Genomic DNA, 13,752 nt, shown 5'->3' with positions numbered 1-13,752 from the left:
TATAGGCCTAGCTAAGTTACAATACGACTTGTGACTTTTTTTACCAAATTTATGTTTGAAAATTGGTGCGCCGAAAAAGTCACAAGTCACAAATACTCTCTTGAAAATTCTGTGAAGCGAAAAGGTCAGTTTGGCATGATTGAAGACCTGGTGGCCAGTCAAGCTTGCGATGGCTTGGATGAACATAGTCCATTGTGCAATTACAAGGTTAATTTGTCATGCCGTACTTCAGTGCTTGTTCTATGTATTCTGTTGAAACACTGCAGTCTATAGTTTCAGTAGATTTTGTGAGTAACCGATATTCATGGCATAGCCCAACACAAGAGCAAAGAAAGAGTGCCAGACTATAAATTGGTATTTCATTCCTCTATGAAGAGTGCCCGATGTTTACCACAATACAATTTTTAGCTGCATAATGTGTTTTAGCTGCGGACAGCAGCTCAAGAAATCGTCGTGTCTCTCCGTAAGTTAGTAACAAACGTTCAGTGACAGCCATGCATGGGTATAAATCAATTCGTCCCTCAGGCCCTGGCAATGGGTATATATCAGCTCCTGCCTCGGGCCTTGGTCCTCTTTTGTGTCACTTTCATGAGCCTCCAGTGAAGGAGGACAGAGTTGCATTATCAAAGTCACTAAGTTCACATTGGGGCGGGCACTGTACTACTACATACGAATTGGGTGTTCCACCAACCATGGAGGTATAACTATAAAAAGCTCCATGCACCAACTGACGTTCAACAAATGGGAAATCCTTTATTTCAAGTGACAGTCACAACCAAGTGATTAATTGTGCATTACAAGAACAGACTTTTACATTTACATGTAGAATACCTATACGCTATATATAGCAGGTCTACAGTTGGTCCGCAGCTTCCGAGATAATTTCGAGCTTGTTCCCTTTGAAACAAGATACGCAGAACGTGTTTGAAGGAATCCTAGGAGGACAAAATGCAAGAATGAACAGTTCCTGATGTGGGTGATTGTGCCTCCTATGCACTTTAAAGGGAATATACATCATTTGCTTTTGCTGTAATTTTCAGAAATGGATGGAATTGGGGGTTGGAAATATAAAGCAAATATAGTTACACTGACTTTTTGGAGGTTTTGGGTTCGAAAATGCTATAAAAACCAAGAAAAACGATCATTTTCCTGTAGTCTGGTTCCCTGACTCCATATAAGAAGAAACAGAGCAGTTTACATACATTGGGGAATTATAAGGTCAGGGAACCAGTCTAGCTGGCTCGTACCCGTTCATAGGTTTGTAATCGATTGCAAACAAGTGCAATGGTCAATTGGGGCTAGTATTTGGAAAAAAAGCCAGTTGTTTCCAACGCTGATCGGCCGATCAGCGTTGGAAATTGATACAAAAATACCACTTTTCTTGAAAATGACAGTATACCAGGTGCCATAATTTTACAGGATGCTTTAGACTGTCATTTACCAACATCCTGTTAAGGTATTTCGCAAAAACTTGGTAGTTTTATTTTCGATGTTTGCAAATGTTGTATATTCCCTTTAAACATGATTCCTAGTTTAGGGTCCACGCCTAGAAAACACAAAATTCTACTTTCGGATGTTCTAGCCCTGTTCCATTGAGTGGGCGTAAGCACGCCTGGGGGTTTTGGTTACCCGAACGCCCCGGTAGCCACGCGCCTGTCTTTTACGGTTCAATTTAGATGTCACTTATTTTGGTTTTATTACCCGGTGATGTAGGGAAATACAGCGGAAGGAGGGGACACTGTCCCTCTTCATGACTGATAAAATCTTAAGCCTCCCTACGCTTGTTTGGTTTTTGTTCGCAGGGGGAGATGATGTCCATTTGACAGGACTCTCTTAAAATGCTCGTGAACCTGCGACGGAGCTTTGATAAATAGCCCCATGCCGTACCTGAGGGTTGTAGGGATGGTAATCAGGGTTACCGCAATACGTGCAGCAATGTATTGCTTGCTTGGGTGTCGTAATTGTAGGCTGCGATGTTACGACATGTCAAAACAAGCGGGGCAAATATGCATTTTTATCATTGGAGATATTTCCACAGGGTTTATTCATAAATGAATGGTTTAAGCGTACACAAAAGCTGCGGTCCTATAGGACCAACCGCCTTTTCTATCAATTCATTTTGGGTTGTGTTCCGTCTCGGTGTTGTTCACGGATACGTTCCCGGCAAGTGTGGGGTTAAATTATAGCTCCGTATCCAACCTTTGCTGAGGATTATTTCACTATTATGATTACCGTCTAGCAGTAGTTTACTGTCAATGCTATCGGCTTCAACGTCAAGAGTCACGCCTGAGCTAGTGATTGCGCCTCCCTGGCTCCAGTCTAAAAATTTCCTCATACAGACAAACAAATAAACCGTGGAGATACCCCCTTGTGTAAACGCCCCAGTGCCAGGCGCCGCCTCAAGTCTGCAGATCCGGCAAAGTTAATTTTTGTAATTGAAAAAATGCGACTTCTCGTGTGGGTTTAAGGCTCAGAGCGGATTAACTGTTGGGCTCGACCGCTGATGTAGTAATGTCCTTAACTGTTGCGACACAATTAGCAGTGGGGCTGACTTCATTCATAGCTACAAAGAATGTACTTGTCTCAGATATCATAGTACATCATAAGTAACATTTTTCCACCTTATTTTTCCCTGGTCTTGATTTCAGGCTAACTTTTTATTAGTCTTTGTGCTTTTAAAATCCTTTTGCGTGTTTTCGGTTCTAAATAAGATTGATCTGATATTGGTTTGAAGTCGTGTTTGTGTTTGTTTCATGGTATGAGTTGTGATTGTAGATGATTGGAAGCAGTCAAACCATCGTTCAATATCCCGGTTGTCTCGTTTTATCTGTATCAATTTTCCGTATTTACCTACCTCGGGCTCGGTTGTTATTATACAAACTCGATATAAACTGCACGAGCCATCTATAACGAGGAAGTTTGTCAGAGTTCGTGCAGTCAATCCATCAGAACACGAAGAAAGATGAGATCGTTAGTGGGATGAGTTGTTTGCATATTGCGGGCGTGGTGTGTGTTGAGCAGTTTTATACAGCGAAACCTAAAACCGTTTTCCATTTGATACCTGATGCAACTGCCGATTGGCATCATACTAGTGTATTTTGGTGTTGAATCAAGAGGTTTCGATTGGTTTTAAAAGCTCTCGTAAAAACCGAGGTCTTTGATGTGAAGTTTCGGTATCGGTTCCTTAATGACATGTAAGGGCGGCAATACATGGTCAATTATTAAAAAAATTAATTAAAAAAATGAAAAATAGAATCGAATCTTTGTTTTGATGCGAAGTTTGCGTAAAAAAAGGAGAAAGTTCTGAAAACTGTCGTTTAATGACATAACTGAGTCTCTCTGAGTGGGAACCTCTTTGCAACACTCACTCGAACCGTTACAAGACTTAATCGATCACTAAAACGCCGTCACTTCGATTCCGACGGAAGCACTTTTGTTCAAATGTATGGGTGTACATGCAGAAAGATCCGACCAAACACCTCCTAATGTCTGTCTGTGTCTGTGGTTCGACCGCAAAGCTGGGGCGCAGTGTCAAAGGGAAGACCTTTGCTCCAATCGCATTATTACTGCAATATGAAATCATAATCTGGTTTTAGAGTATTTAAGAAGCAGTTCGAGCTGACTTTACATCTGTAGTCATCTTCAGCAAGCGTGAGTGGGTGGATGGAGTACAAGGACCAAATCCTTCGATAGTGATTTGTCTTCTTGAGAAAGATCGTTATCACCTTATTTGGACACTGTGTCGATCTCCCTATCTCGCTCCTCTATCCCCTGCGCTGATAGACTATTTCGATGACAGGAGTCTCCCGGCATTAAGGCGCTGTCATGACTCAATCCCCCCCCCCTTCCCTCCATTATATTGCTTCCATGACGGCGAGATTGTCACACAGTGCAATTCCATCTGATTGCATTGCCAAGGCGAACGCGGACCTTATTTAGATTGCCAGTTCCTCTGTGTTATCTTGATAGGTTGTGCCTTCAGGGTTATCTGTCGTTATTACATGTACTAAAAACAAACTTACATCTCCCTTTTCATGATTTACTACGTAAATGAGCCCCCAAGTCGTGTGTTTAGCTTGAGAAGATTTAATCCAATATATACATTTTAATTTGTATTTAATTTGAATACTAATGCATACGATTTTTCTGGTTCTGTTTGAGATTGTTAAGCGAAATGGTTGTAGACACCTTGAATGCATATCACTCAAACCTCCAACTTAGCGATAAGGAATATTGACCACACACTCTTACGGCTGTCATTTATGTCAATAACACAAATGGGACCCCTGCAAATAGAAAGAATGGGGTCAGGCAGGAAAAGACTACTCTTGACGGAGCCCACGAGGACAGTACATGAAAAGAGTCGGTCAAACTACGCATCCCTTGGCACCTGTTTGCTTGCTATCTACCTACGATAGCAGACTAGTATTACCCGGATATGCCTATGATAAATCACATAAGAGTTGTATAGGTCCATAGAAAGCACAGTGCAATATCCTGTCGACGATTGGCGTAACCCGAGCACATAAGGTTCAGAATACCCAGACTGCTCCGTGGACGCAATTGTATCCAGAAATCGTTTTAATTACTAAGACGTGAGTTGCACAATGTCAACTGTGTCAACACATGCCGGCAAGAAATGTGTTTGCTTATGCGTATCAGCATAGATTTTGGTCCTCCACTCGAGTTGTTGGCTGGGTAATTTTGGTTTGGCATTTTTTTATTCCCTCTTGATAACCTTCTCCATCCCGGTGTTGGCATCCCATCGTGGAGAGAGCCAAGCACTTCCAACTTACAGGTCTGACAAAGATTTGCGCAAATACAACTTGATTAAAGATCGACGAACGGCTCAGTATTCGGGTTTAGCTGAACTTTTACGGCTCGAGATTGTGAATTTCGCACTTGATTGGAGATAGTTCGCTCACACTGGAGTACTTTACTGGATTTATTGGCCGTGTAAAAATAGCTCGAAATAATCCACTCTACACATTGATTTTGCGAGAAGATTGTTCCAGTTGTGTCAGTGGTCCATCATCAAATGATCGAGAGCTTTAGTTTCGCTGCAGAAAAAAATCTCTGAAATCGACAGTATAATTACGAAATTGTAATAGTATCCAATCTAATTATTCTTCTCTATATTCCGATATGCGCGAAATGTAGATAACGTTCGTTTCATTTTAAGAAGTTAAGCTTGCAGTTGAGCCTTGATGTATTTTTTTTAATTTCAAATTTCTTAAGGCAGTAACATAAATAATAACTTGTGATTTTCGAAGTACTTTATGCATTTGCAACTAAGTCATACCAAACCGGACTGCGTGTGTTCAAACGAACCCCTATTTGTAGATAGGAGACTTACCAGTATGGTGCGCCTGTACAAATCACTGGCACCCCGTCGTAAATAATACCTTCAGTAGGTATACCGTCACCATGAGAATCTTCTGACTGATTCACCCCAATTAGGCTAATCACACGGGCTGAGAAAACCACATTATAGATCACTCCACTAACGGGCTTTTCGTGCCGACCTGATATTGCAACCGGCTTATAACTATAATCTTGAGACTGGCCAAATTAACCCAGGTCTAATCTCAACTTGTATGAGATAAAGCAACTTGAAGAGTATACACCTGTCAAGAAGTCCAGTCGCAAACAAGAGTACTCTTTCGACTGAGGCTGCAAATTGCGCAGTGATTTATGAGTATCGCTGGGTGCGCGGGATGTTTTCCCACTGGAGATGATTAGTGCATTCCTGGCCAAATACAGAGGCAACAAAATGCGTTAAATTTCGGGTTGAAAAGAGGCAAAGGTCGGCCATTTGTAACCGAGACAGCTATTGCACGTGCTCGATAGAGCAAATACTAGTAGCTCTCATTCATGTGTATGCACAGATCCTACCATCACTAAGGAAACACATTTGAAATTAACAGCTACATTTTTATCCGGCAAAAGAGTCTGATTTCCACTATCGTGTATTACCAAAGAGAAAATAAAGGGACGTGTCACGTGGTGTTTGTCTTAACACACAGTAATATAATAGTGCCAGTCAGTCGTGATATATGTCCTTGACTCTATACTGTTGCAATATTTGGCACAAAACAAAAAAGAGACTGTAAACTTATTAGACAAAGTCGGTTTATACAGAACATATCGAAAACAAACTTGTAAAAAGTGAAGCTCAATAGACAGCTATGAGGAAGGATGCCTCCATGTAGACACCAATCGATCTTCGTTCATCGGGAAGCCAGAGATCTACCTGTTGTACTTAAGTGTTGTTTTGACAGGACTGTTTTCTTTTCCTTTCTTTCCGTTCTGCAGTTGTGGTCATGTGTGCATCGGGAGACTCCATCCGCAAAATCATGCTAGCTGCCCACGAGCTGGGCATGACCAACGGGGAGTACGCCTTCTTCAACATCTTCCTCTTCGACAGCAAGTACTTCGGGGACGTCAGCTGGGAGCGTGGTGACAAGAATGACGCTGCTGCCAAGGAGGCTTACCGATCCCTGATGACCTTCACCTTGCGTAAGCCAGAGACGCCTCAGTTTAAAGCCTTCGCCACCCAGGTCAAGGAGCGGGCTTTGAAGCAGTACAACTTCAGCTTTGATGCACTTGGAGAAGAGGTAAAGATAATTCCCTTGAGAAAGCAATACCTTTCTGCCATTCCACACATACTCATCTCAAGCTTTCGATTCATAAATGGCCAAATTTCATGGATCTGGCTAAGCGAAGAATCTCCCAATTACTGCAGAAAGTGCTGCGCTTAACGGTCAGCGTGTGTGCATTCCCCGCGAGGTTCACGCAGACTTAAAAGCGTTAAGCACAAACATAATCATATTTTGGTAAGCTGTACCATGAACCTAGCGTTAGCCGAGCCTTTAATAAAGAATTTGAAAGGCATGGTTCTACATCATTAGTGGGTAGTATTCCACCAACGCCTAAAGCGCAAGGAATAAGTGTTAAACCTGCGTCAAAAAGAGTAAAAATATATATCCAGTTTCCGCTGCCGAAACAAAATCCATCTTGAATCATATATGTGTTTATCAGCCGAGATGGTAGGTTTTTTTCCCTGATTTAAGTGGGTTGTCACTGTACCTGGCAATTCAGTTACTGTTGTGTTATCTGTTTCAGTGGGTGGTTGTTTGCAGAAAAAAGTCAAAAATATTTTCCATTCTTTCATTACATGAACAACGAGAGACCGCTTTTCATTATGATCTTGTAAAAGCTGTAAATTAAAAGAAATAAATTTTTTTTTAACATACTCGGTGTTGCTTTAACAATAGTACGATATACAAAGAATACATTGTGTTGTTGGTATTTCTTGCACGGGGATAGCTACTGAAGTGTCCTTCCTTCGAACAAAATTTAATCGCCTGTGAAGAGCAACATGTTGCTGGTAGATTAGCTGTTCATTTTTCACCAAAAGCAAATTTCAACTTGCACAGGCAGTCACTCGAGCAGAAAGGCCTTGTAACGAACAGAACTAGTGGTATGAAAGTACATTCCAAGTTAATGACATTTCTAAAAACAAACTCTGAAATTGAATGCTTTACCATAATTGGTCACACGTCTGTAGTTTGCTGCAGGAAGACCTGATGGTTTTTCATTCAATAAGCGGGGATTACTTTCTCTCCTATTGAGTTCGTAATATTTTTGCTATTCTACAGTCTACACCCATGTCGCTGATAATTTATTAGCTTTTATTCATCAGCCACTTTTGTTGTGCTAATCCATGCCATTATTTTGTTTGGTGTATTTCCAGTAAAAATAAAATATTAATACCAATATGCACTTGCTTCTACGAGAACAGGAATACCTTTTTAAGGTTTAACTTATAAATTGTAACTGTTTTTATGTATTTTTTAGTTATGGTTATGCATAATACAATTTTTATACTTTCACTTGATTTTAAAAGGTTAGCTTACCCTGGTTTTTTCTTTATTAGTATTTCGTGTCTATTAAAAAGTAACTTATTTAACAGCATGGTTTGGGGCATACTCTAGTGCGAAGCAGAGCAGCTTATGTCCTTGGGCATTATGGGTAATACGCTTCAAACAAACGTGGATGAAGCAGATCACCCATTGGCTAAGTATGGGGTTTTTTTATGATGGAACGCACATAATTAATGCATTGCCATATTAAAATTTTAGCCGACAAGCGGCTTAACCGAGGGACAAGACAAGCCCGTGACAGGCGTCGGATTCCTCGCAAAGCTAAAGAAGAACGAGGATTTCGATTCCCATTGACGCTTAAGGCCGAAAGAATCTTCTTTGGTATGGTGAATGGCTTAAGGTGAAACTGGGTCGCATGTGGCATCGACAAGCTGATGTTGACCTACCCGTTGCTCAGCAGCTTCTTCAGTTATGTAAAGCGGCATGCCTTATTAGAGGCCCTGAATCTCCGTGACAAACCAAGAAGATGCCTTGCCCCAAGGGTGGGTAAATCTAGAAGGGATGTAGTGAAAGGTGGTACAGGTGGTGCGGCGCAACCGATTCCCAATCTGGATGTAGGGCCCACTTTCAGTCAGCGGTATTTGGGCTGGATTGGGACGGACAATGGTCCTGGCCTGGACGTGGATTCGATTTCCTCTTTCATATCGGCTCAAATATTCAGTTACAGGTCAAATAGTTTGGCATTTTTGAACCATCATATCAATCATGATGCAAAAGAACGATCGAAGCTGTCTCATGTAGGTCGACATTCTGTTGATCAAAAAAAAACTGAGAGCCGGGAACAGGTCATTCGGTTTCACTTAGACATCCGGGGCTTTATTTATATAGATATTCCACGGCCTGACGTTGGTCTAAATATCTTCATGTTCCTTCTAATTTGATTCTGTATACCCAGGCTTTTATTGCCATGCTGATATTTAATAATCTTTTCAAAACTCTGTGGAATAATTTGTTTCTATAAATTTTAATATATGTGAGCGCAGCAATGAATGTTTCATTCTTAAGAAGTCAAAACTCCATCATAGCTCAGGTTTAAATGACAGGTGCAATGTAATATTTTCAAAGCAGTTCTCGAAAATGCACCTTTGTGTCCCATTCAACCTTATATCAGTTTTTGTTTTGCCATTTTTGAAGGGTATTTTGGTGCCTTTTTGTTTATTTGCTGCTGCAAATTTACATATTCAACAGCAAATCGTGATGTCATTCCGGGCAGAATGTTACAGCTTTTTCAGCACAGAAAGTTGCTAGAATGTTGGGTACTTGCTGTCATAAATTTTCTTTTCTTTGGTGATTCGTTGATGTGTAAGTACATGGCAGTTAGCCAATGAGCAACCCTTTCTCACAAATGTTTTCAATTAGCAAATGTTGGGTTAACAATGAGAACAGAAAAACCCCTCAACCGAACAGTGTCTTCCTGAAATGACATCACAGCAACAGCGACATCAGTTGTCCGAAAAAGCATTGACATTTTGAAATGTTTGAAGAAGTGCATTTCTCAATGAAATTAACCAAAAAGGGATGTCAGATAGTTTCCAAACTAGATAATTCCACAAAATGTGATCCTAAGAAAATAGGCACCATATGGGCCATTTAGTTACAAAGATACTGTAATTTGTGGTTTAGACTTGGTTGGGTTAGGGAAATGACTGTGTACTTATAATTTGTTTCAAATTCCTACATTTAATAAGTATCAAAATAATGTCAAAATAATGATGAATCAAACATTGAATTCCTTTTTATATATTGATTGCATCAAACACGCCAGTTCCTAAATTTGCTCTTATATTTCTGAGATATTTATACGTGTATATGAAATGTATAACAATGATGTTTATGTCACAGATTGAGAGGTTTCTTAATGTAATTACCTCAAAATCAATGCAAAGTGACTCTTCAAAATTGATACTACTCCTTGGTACTACTCTTACAGTGGTCGTATTTAAATGAAGTTAAATGGAAGCGCACGACAAATATAGCAGCTCATTGAAGGAGGGACACTAAATTAAACGCATAATTGGGTTGAATTTATTTAAAGGGCTCATGCGATGTAATTGTTTTAATGATATCCTTGAAATGCACCTTTGTGTCCCATTTAACCTAATTTTCAATTTCTGTTTTGCCGCTTTGAAGGGTATTTTGGTGCCTTTTTGGTTTTTATGCTAATGCCAATTTCCATATTCATCACCAAAACTGTGATGTCATTCCAGGCCAAACCTCAATGTAACTGCTATTTCAGCACACAAAAAAGTTGCTAGAATGTTGGATATTTTGCTGTCGTATTTTTTTCTTAGGTGATTCGTTGTTGTGTAAGTACATGGCAGTAAGCCAATGAACAACCCTTTCTCACAAATGTTTTCAATGAGCAAATTTTTGGTTCACAGAAAACCCCTAAACTGAACAGTGTCTTTCTGAAATGACATTGTACGAACAGCGTCCTCAATTGTCCGGAAAAGCATGGACAATTTTAAATGTTCGAAGAAGACTTTTCAATGAAATTAACCAAAAAGAGAAGTCAAAAAGTTTTCATACATTTAAGAGAAGTAGAAAGTTGCACAAAATGTGTTCCTAAGAACAATATCGCGTGCACCCTTTATTGGTAAAAAAAAAAAAAAAAAAAAGTTGAAGAGATGAAACACACCTGAAGTTGTATGCATTTAATATTTTTCCCTGTAAAAAGTTAAAGTACATTAGACATTTAAATGCCAAGAAACCCATCCATGGTGTGTTTATGATCACAGACAGTCTATGGCTTCATCATGAGAATCAGACATTGCAAAATTTGCAGAATGCGTTCCCCCGAGCACACGTACATAGTTCGATTAGCTTTTACTGCCTCCGAGTTGCGGAAGTCTCGATGTTGATGTCAAAATCAATCGGTTTTAAAGCTGTGGCCTTTTTCAGTAAATTTACAAAGTTAACCATTGCCAAAATACGTGTCGACTTTTGCTGTCCTTTTGCTTAACATTCCGTATATAATGCCTCTTATTTAATCTCTAAAGTGTTTCGTCATTTCTGCACATGGAATGATTTCAGATGCCCATTTATTATCAAAGGTTGCGTTGTTTTGCCAGATTATTCTCCAGCCGTGTCCTTGCAAAACATCCAAAGCTGGTCATATATAGGACGTGACCTAATGGTTTATGCAGTGTTCAGTTGAGGGAGAAGTTGACAAGCTTCTTCCCAATGTTAGGACTTCACATTTCCAGGACACAAACTTCCGAGGAAAGGCGATGACGGCTCCAGCTGCTGGCTTATCAGTTCCAAGTGGCCAGTTGACCATGGCAAACTCGGAGATCGAATGGTAAGACGTCTGGACTGGAAAGCGGAAGGTCGTTGGTTCGAGACCCATCCGAATTAGCGATGGTCTTTATTTATGTCCACTTTTTAATAACATTTGTTTTGTCGCTTCATTAAAGAAACGATCGAGCGGGCTCTTTTATAACACCTATTAAGCAAGCGATATTTGTTTTGCATGCGCGGCTTCGTTTTTGTTTCAAACAGTGGACGTTTTAACATTATGCCTAATGGCGCCATTGGTACAATGAACACTGATGTTGTTTGCGCTCAACACAGTCTTGCCTCCAGTAAGGATTCTTCATGGTTGGTTGCCATGGTGACGGTAACCAGGCGCTTTCATGATTTCCCGCCGTTTGCCTTGTCGGCGCTCTCAGCTGGGGATACGTCTCTTCTCCCCTTGGCTATTTCTTTCTTGTCTGCTTGCCCGCACGCCAAGCATGCGGCATAGATGCATGCAGCATTACGGAACCTCCTTGGGGATAGTTGAGATGGTTAATTAATTCTGAACGTCGGGTTGATCTTCCAGAGATAATGCGATTCAGCCGAGTGGAAGATGTTACTGTTGGCAATATTGAAGATGGAGTTTTCTCTATCACACCAACTTTTGGTGGGTTTTTCAATGATGGTCGCTCAACACAGTGGAATGCCCTGGCTGAACTTTCAGCAGTCTCGATGTCAGAAGTGGGCCTATACAGTTGATTTATCATAGCTACAGAGCGACCTCGAACCAATAATAAAGAAAACTCATGAACCTATGAAGGCATTATAGTTGCAATTCATCATTATCGATAGTAGCTTTAACTTTGGTCCGAGGATGCGGTCACTGATGGACTGCAATGGCCTCATTTTGTTAAGGGTTTCAAAACAACAGAAAACGTATTTTTGCCTTTCCAAAATTCTGAACGATGGGAAGCAGGCCGTGGTTGGGGGCGTGCCCCCTCCCCCTGTCCGTTTTCCTTCACTGAAATGTTGAGATACACCAGCTGCTCCAACGATAATTCCTCTGATAATTAGGTTTTTACTACAAAACAAATTTCTTCTAATACGTTTAACAAAAGGGATACAATCCATTGTGTGTGACTTACTTTTTATATACATTTGTAAATCAATTTTTATCGATTTTTAACGACGGTTTTAGTTATTCCCTTTTCATTTGACAATTTTACATCTATTGTGTAGATAATACGCTCTTTTAACGCTCATTTATATAAAAGAAACTTTTATCGGCTCATTCTTGTTCACAAGTGTTTGATGAAAGGAAAACCTGCAGCAGTTAACAGTTGTAATGCACTTCAAACACGCAAATCAATTTTGACAAATGGTCAGTAAACAAATGAATCGGTGAGAGGACGGCAACAGCTGGACAAACAAAATGAAGGGTTTTGCATTATTCATCAAAGGTATCTCTGCACCGAGTTTGACATATTATAATGCAGTCAATATTAGGTCTGGTTTGATATAATTATGGAAGTACTGCGCGTTCTGATGTTGAAAGTGGGTAGGCCTTCATGGACCCGGATAATACGTCGTCCGGAAACCGGAATGTGTAGGTCCTATCTAGTTAATAATTCGGTACCTTTGGGAACGAATCATGCGTAAAAAGAGCGTGAAAGTGTACCAGTCAAGTTGAAGGTGGGTTTTATTCTCCCGCGAGATTCGCTTCGCATTCACGTGAAATGTTAACTGGTTTACAGCTGGTATAGCATAATAGTTCTGTGTACCTGCGTCTGACGTGCGATAAGAGTGATTGACGATTTCCTCTAACGTTATCATCGTCCATTGTCCGCTTTTCCTGATATCGTCAAGCTGCAGAGTCCCCTTTTGTGGGCGGTGTTGTTATGCAAATGACGTTATATTTCTGTTGTGGCGGTTTGAACAGAAGTCGGTTTGATTAAAAAAAAAAGGGGAGATTATCGGAAAACATTCATTTTATGAAAAGCGGGTGTTTTTTTTAATCTTAGGCCTACATGTAGCGGAGCAAACGGTAATGCCCAGTGCTGTAATGCATACGTTTCGTTGTAAAGATCGTTTTTGGAGAAAAAAAAATGCTTTGAAAAAATATTTTAAAATGGTTTAAACAAGTTGTGTTATCTGGCATGCTCTGGGGTTAATGATTATGAATATACGTAAGTTACATTGGGGCTTGCTGGAATTAAAGATGTACTGTGCATCCAATTGCCAGCAACAACTAATGAACTAAACAGGCTAAAAAAACGTAAATTTCAACCTTGTGTTCATGTATATATAATATTTCTACTTTTTACCTTCTTTCAACTATTTTCATTTCGTGGTAAACGCTTGTTAAAGCCCAAAACCGACGCATAATGCAAAAAATTGTCACTTTCGACCAAAGAAATTGGCCCATGTTAAGTTGAATTATTACTTTACAATTTCGAATTATTGGCTGCAAGACAATGATACCCGTTCTCGCGGGGTACGCTGGTTCCCGCCTCACAATTAGTATGTATAATATACGGACCGGGAGCCAGTCTGCTCGCAAAGCGGATCT

At 40.2% G+C, this 13,752-nt stretch overlaps 1 protein-coding gene across 1 annotated transcript in view; it reads left to right on the top strand.

Annotated features, from left to right (window-relative positions):
• Positions 1–13,752, top strand: part of LOC119720951 (atrial natriuretic peptide receptor 1-like) — a 75,341-nt gene that overhangs the window by 17,486 nt on the left and 44,103 nt on the right. The window contains exon 2 of the mRNA XM_038190819.1: positions 6,316–6,617. Within this exon, the coding sequence (XP_038046747.1) occupies positions 6,316–6,617 (302 nt within the window). The remainder of the gene's footprint in view (positions 1–6,315; positions 6,618–13,752) is intronic.

Source organism: Patiria miniata, unplaced genomic scaffold (genome assembly GCF_015706575.1).
Source record: "Patiria miniata isolate m_02_andy unplaced genomic scaffold, ASM1570657v1 HiC_scaffold_9, whole genome shotgun sequence".
Lineage (NCBI taxonomy): Eukaryota > Metazoa > Echinodermata > Asteroidea > Valvatida > Asterinidae > Patiria > Patiria miniata.
The sequence above is the reverse complement of the archived record's forward strand: the minus strand, read 5'-3'. Positions and strand labels throughout refer to the sequence as shown.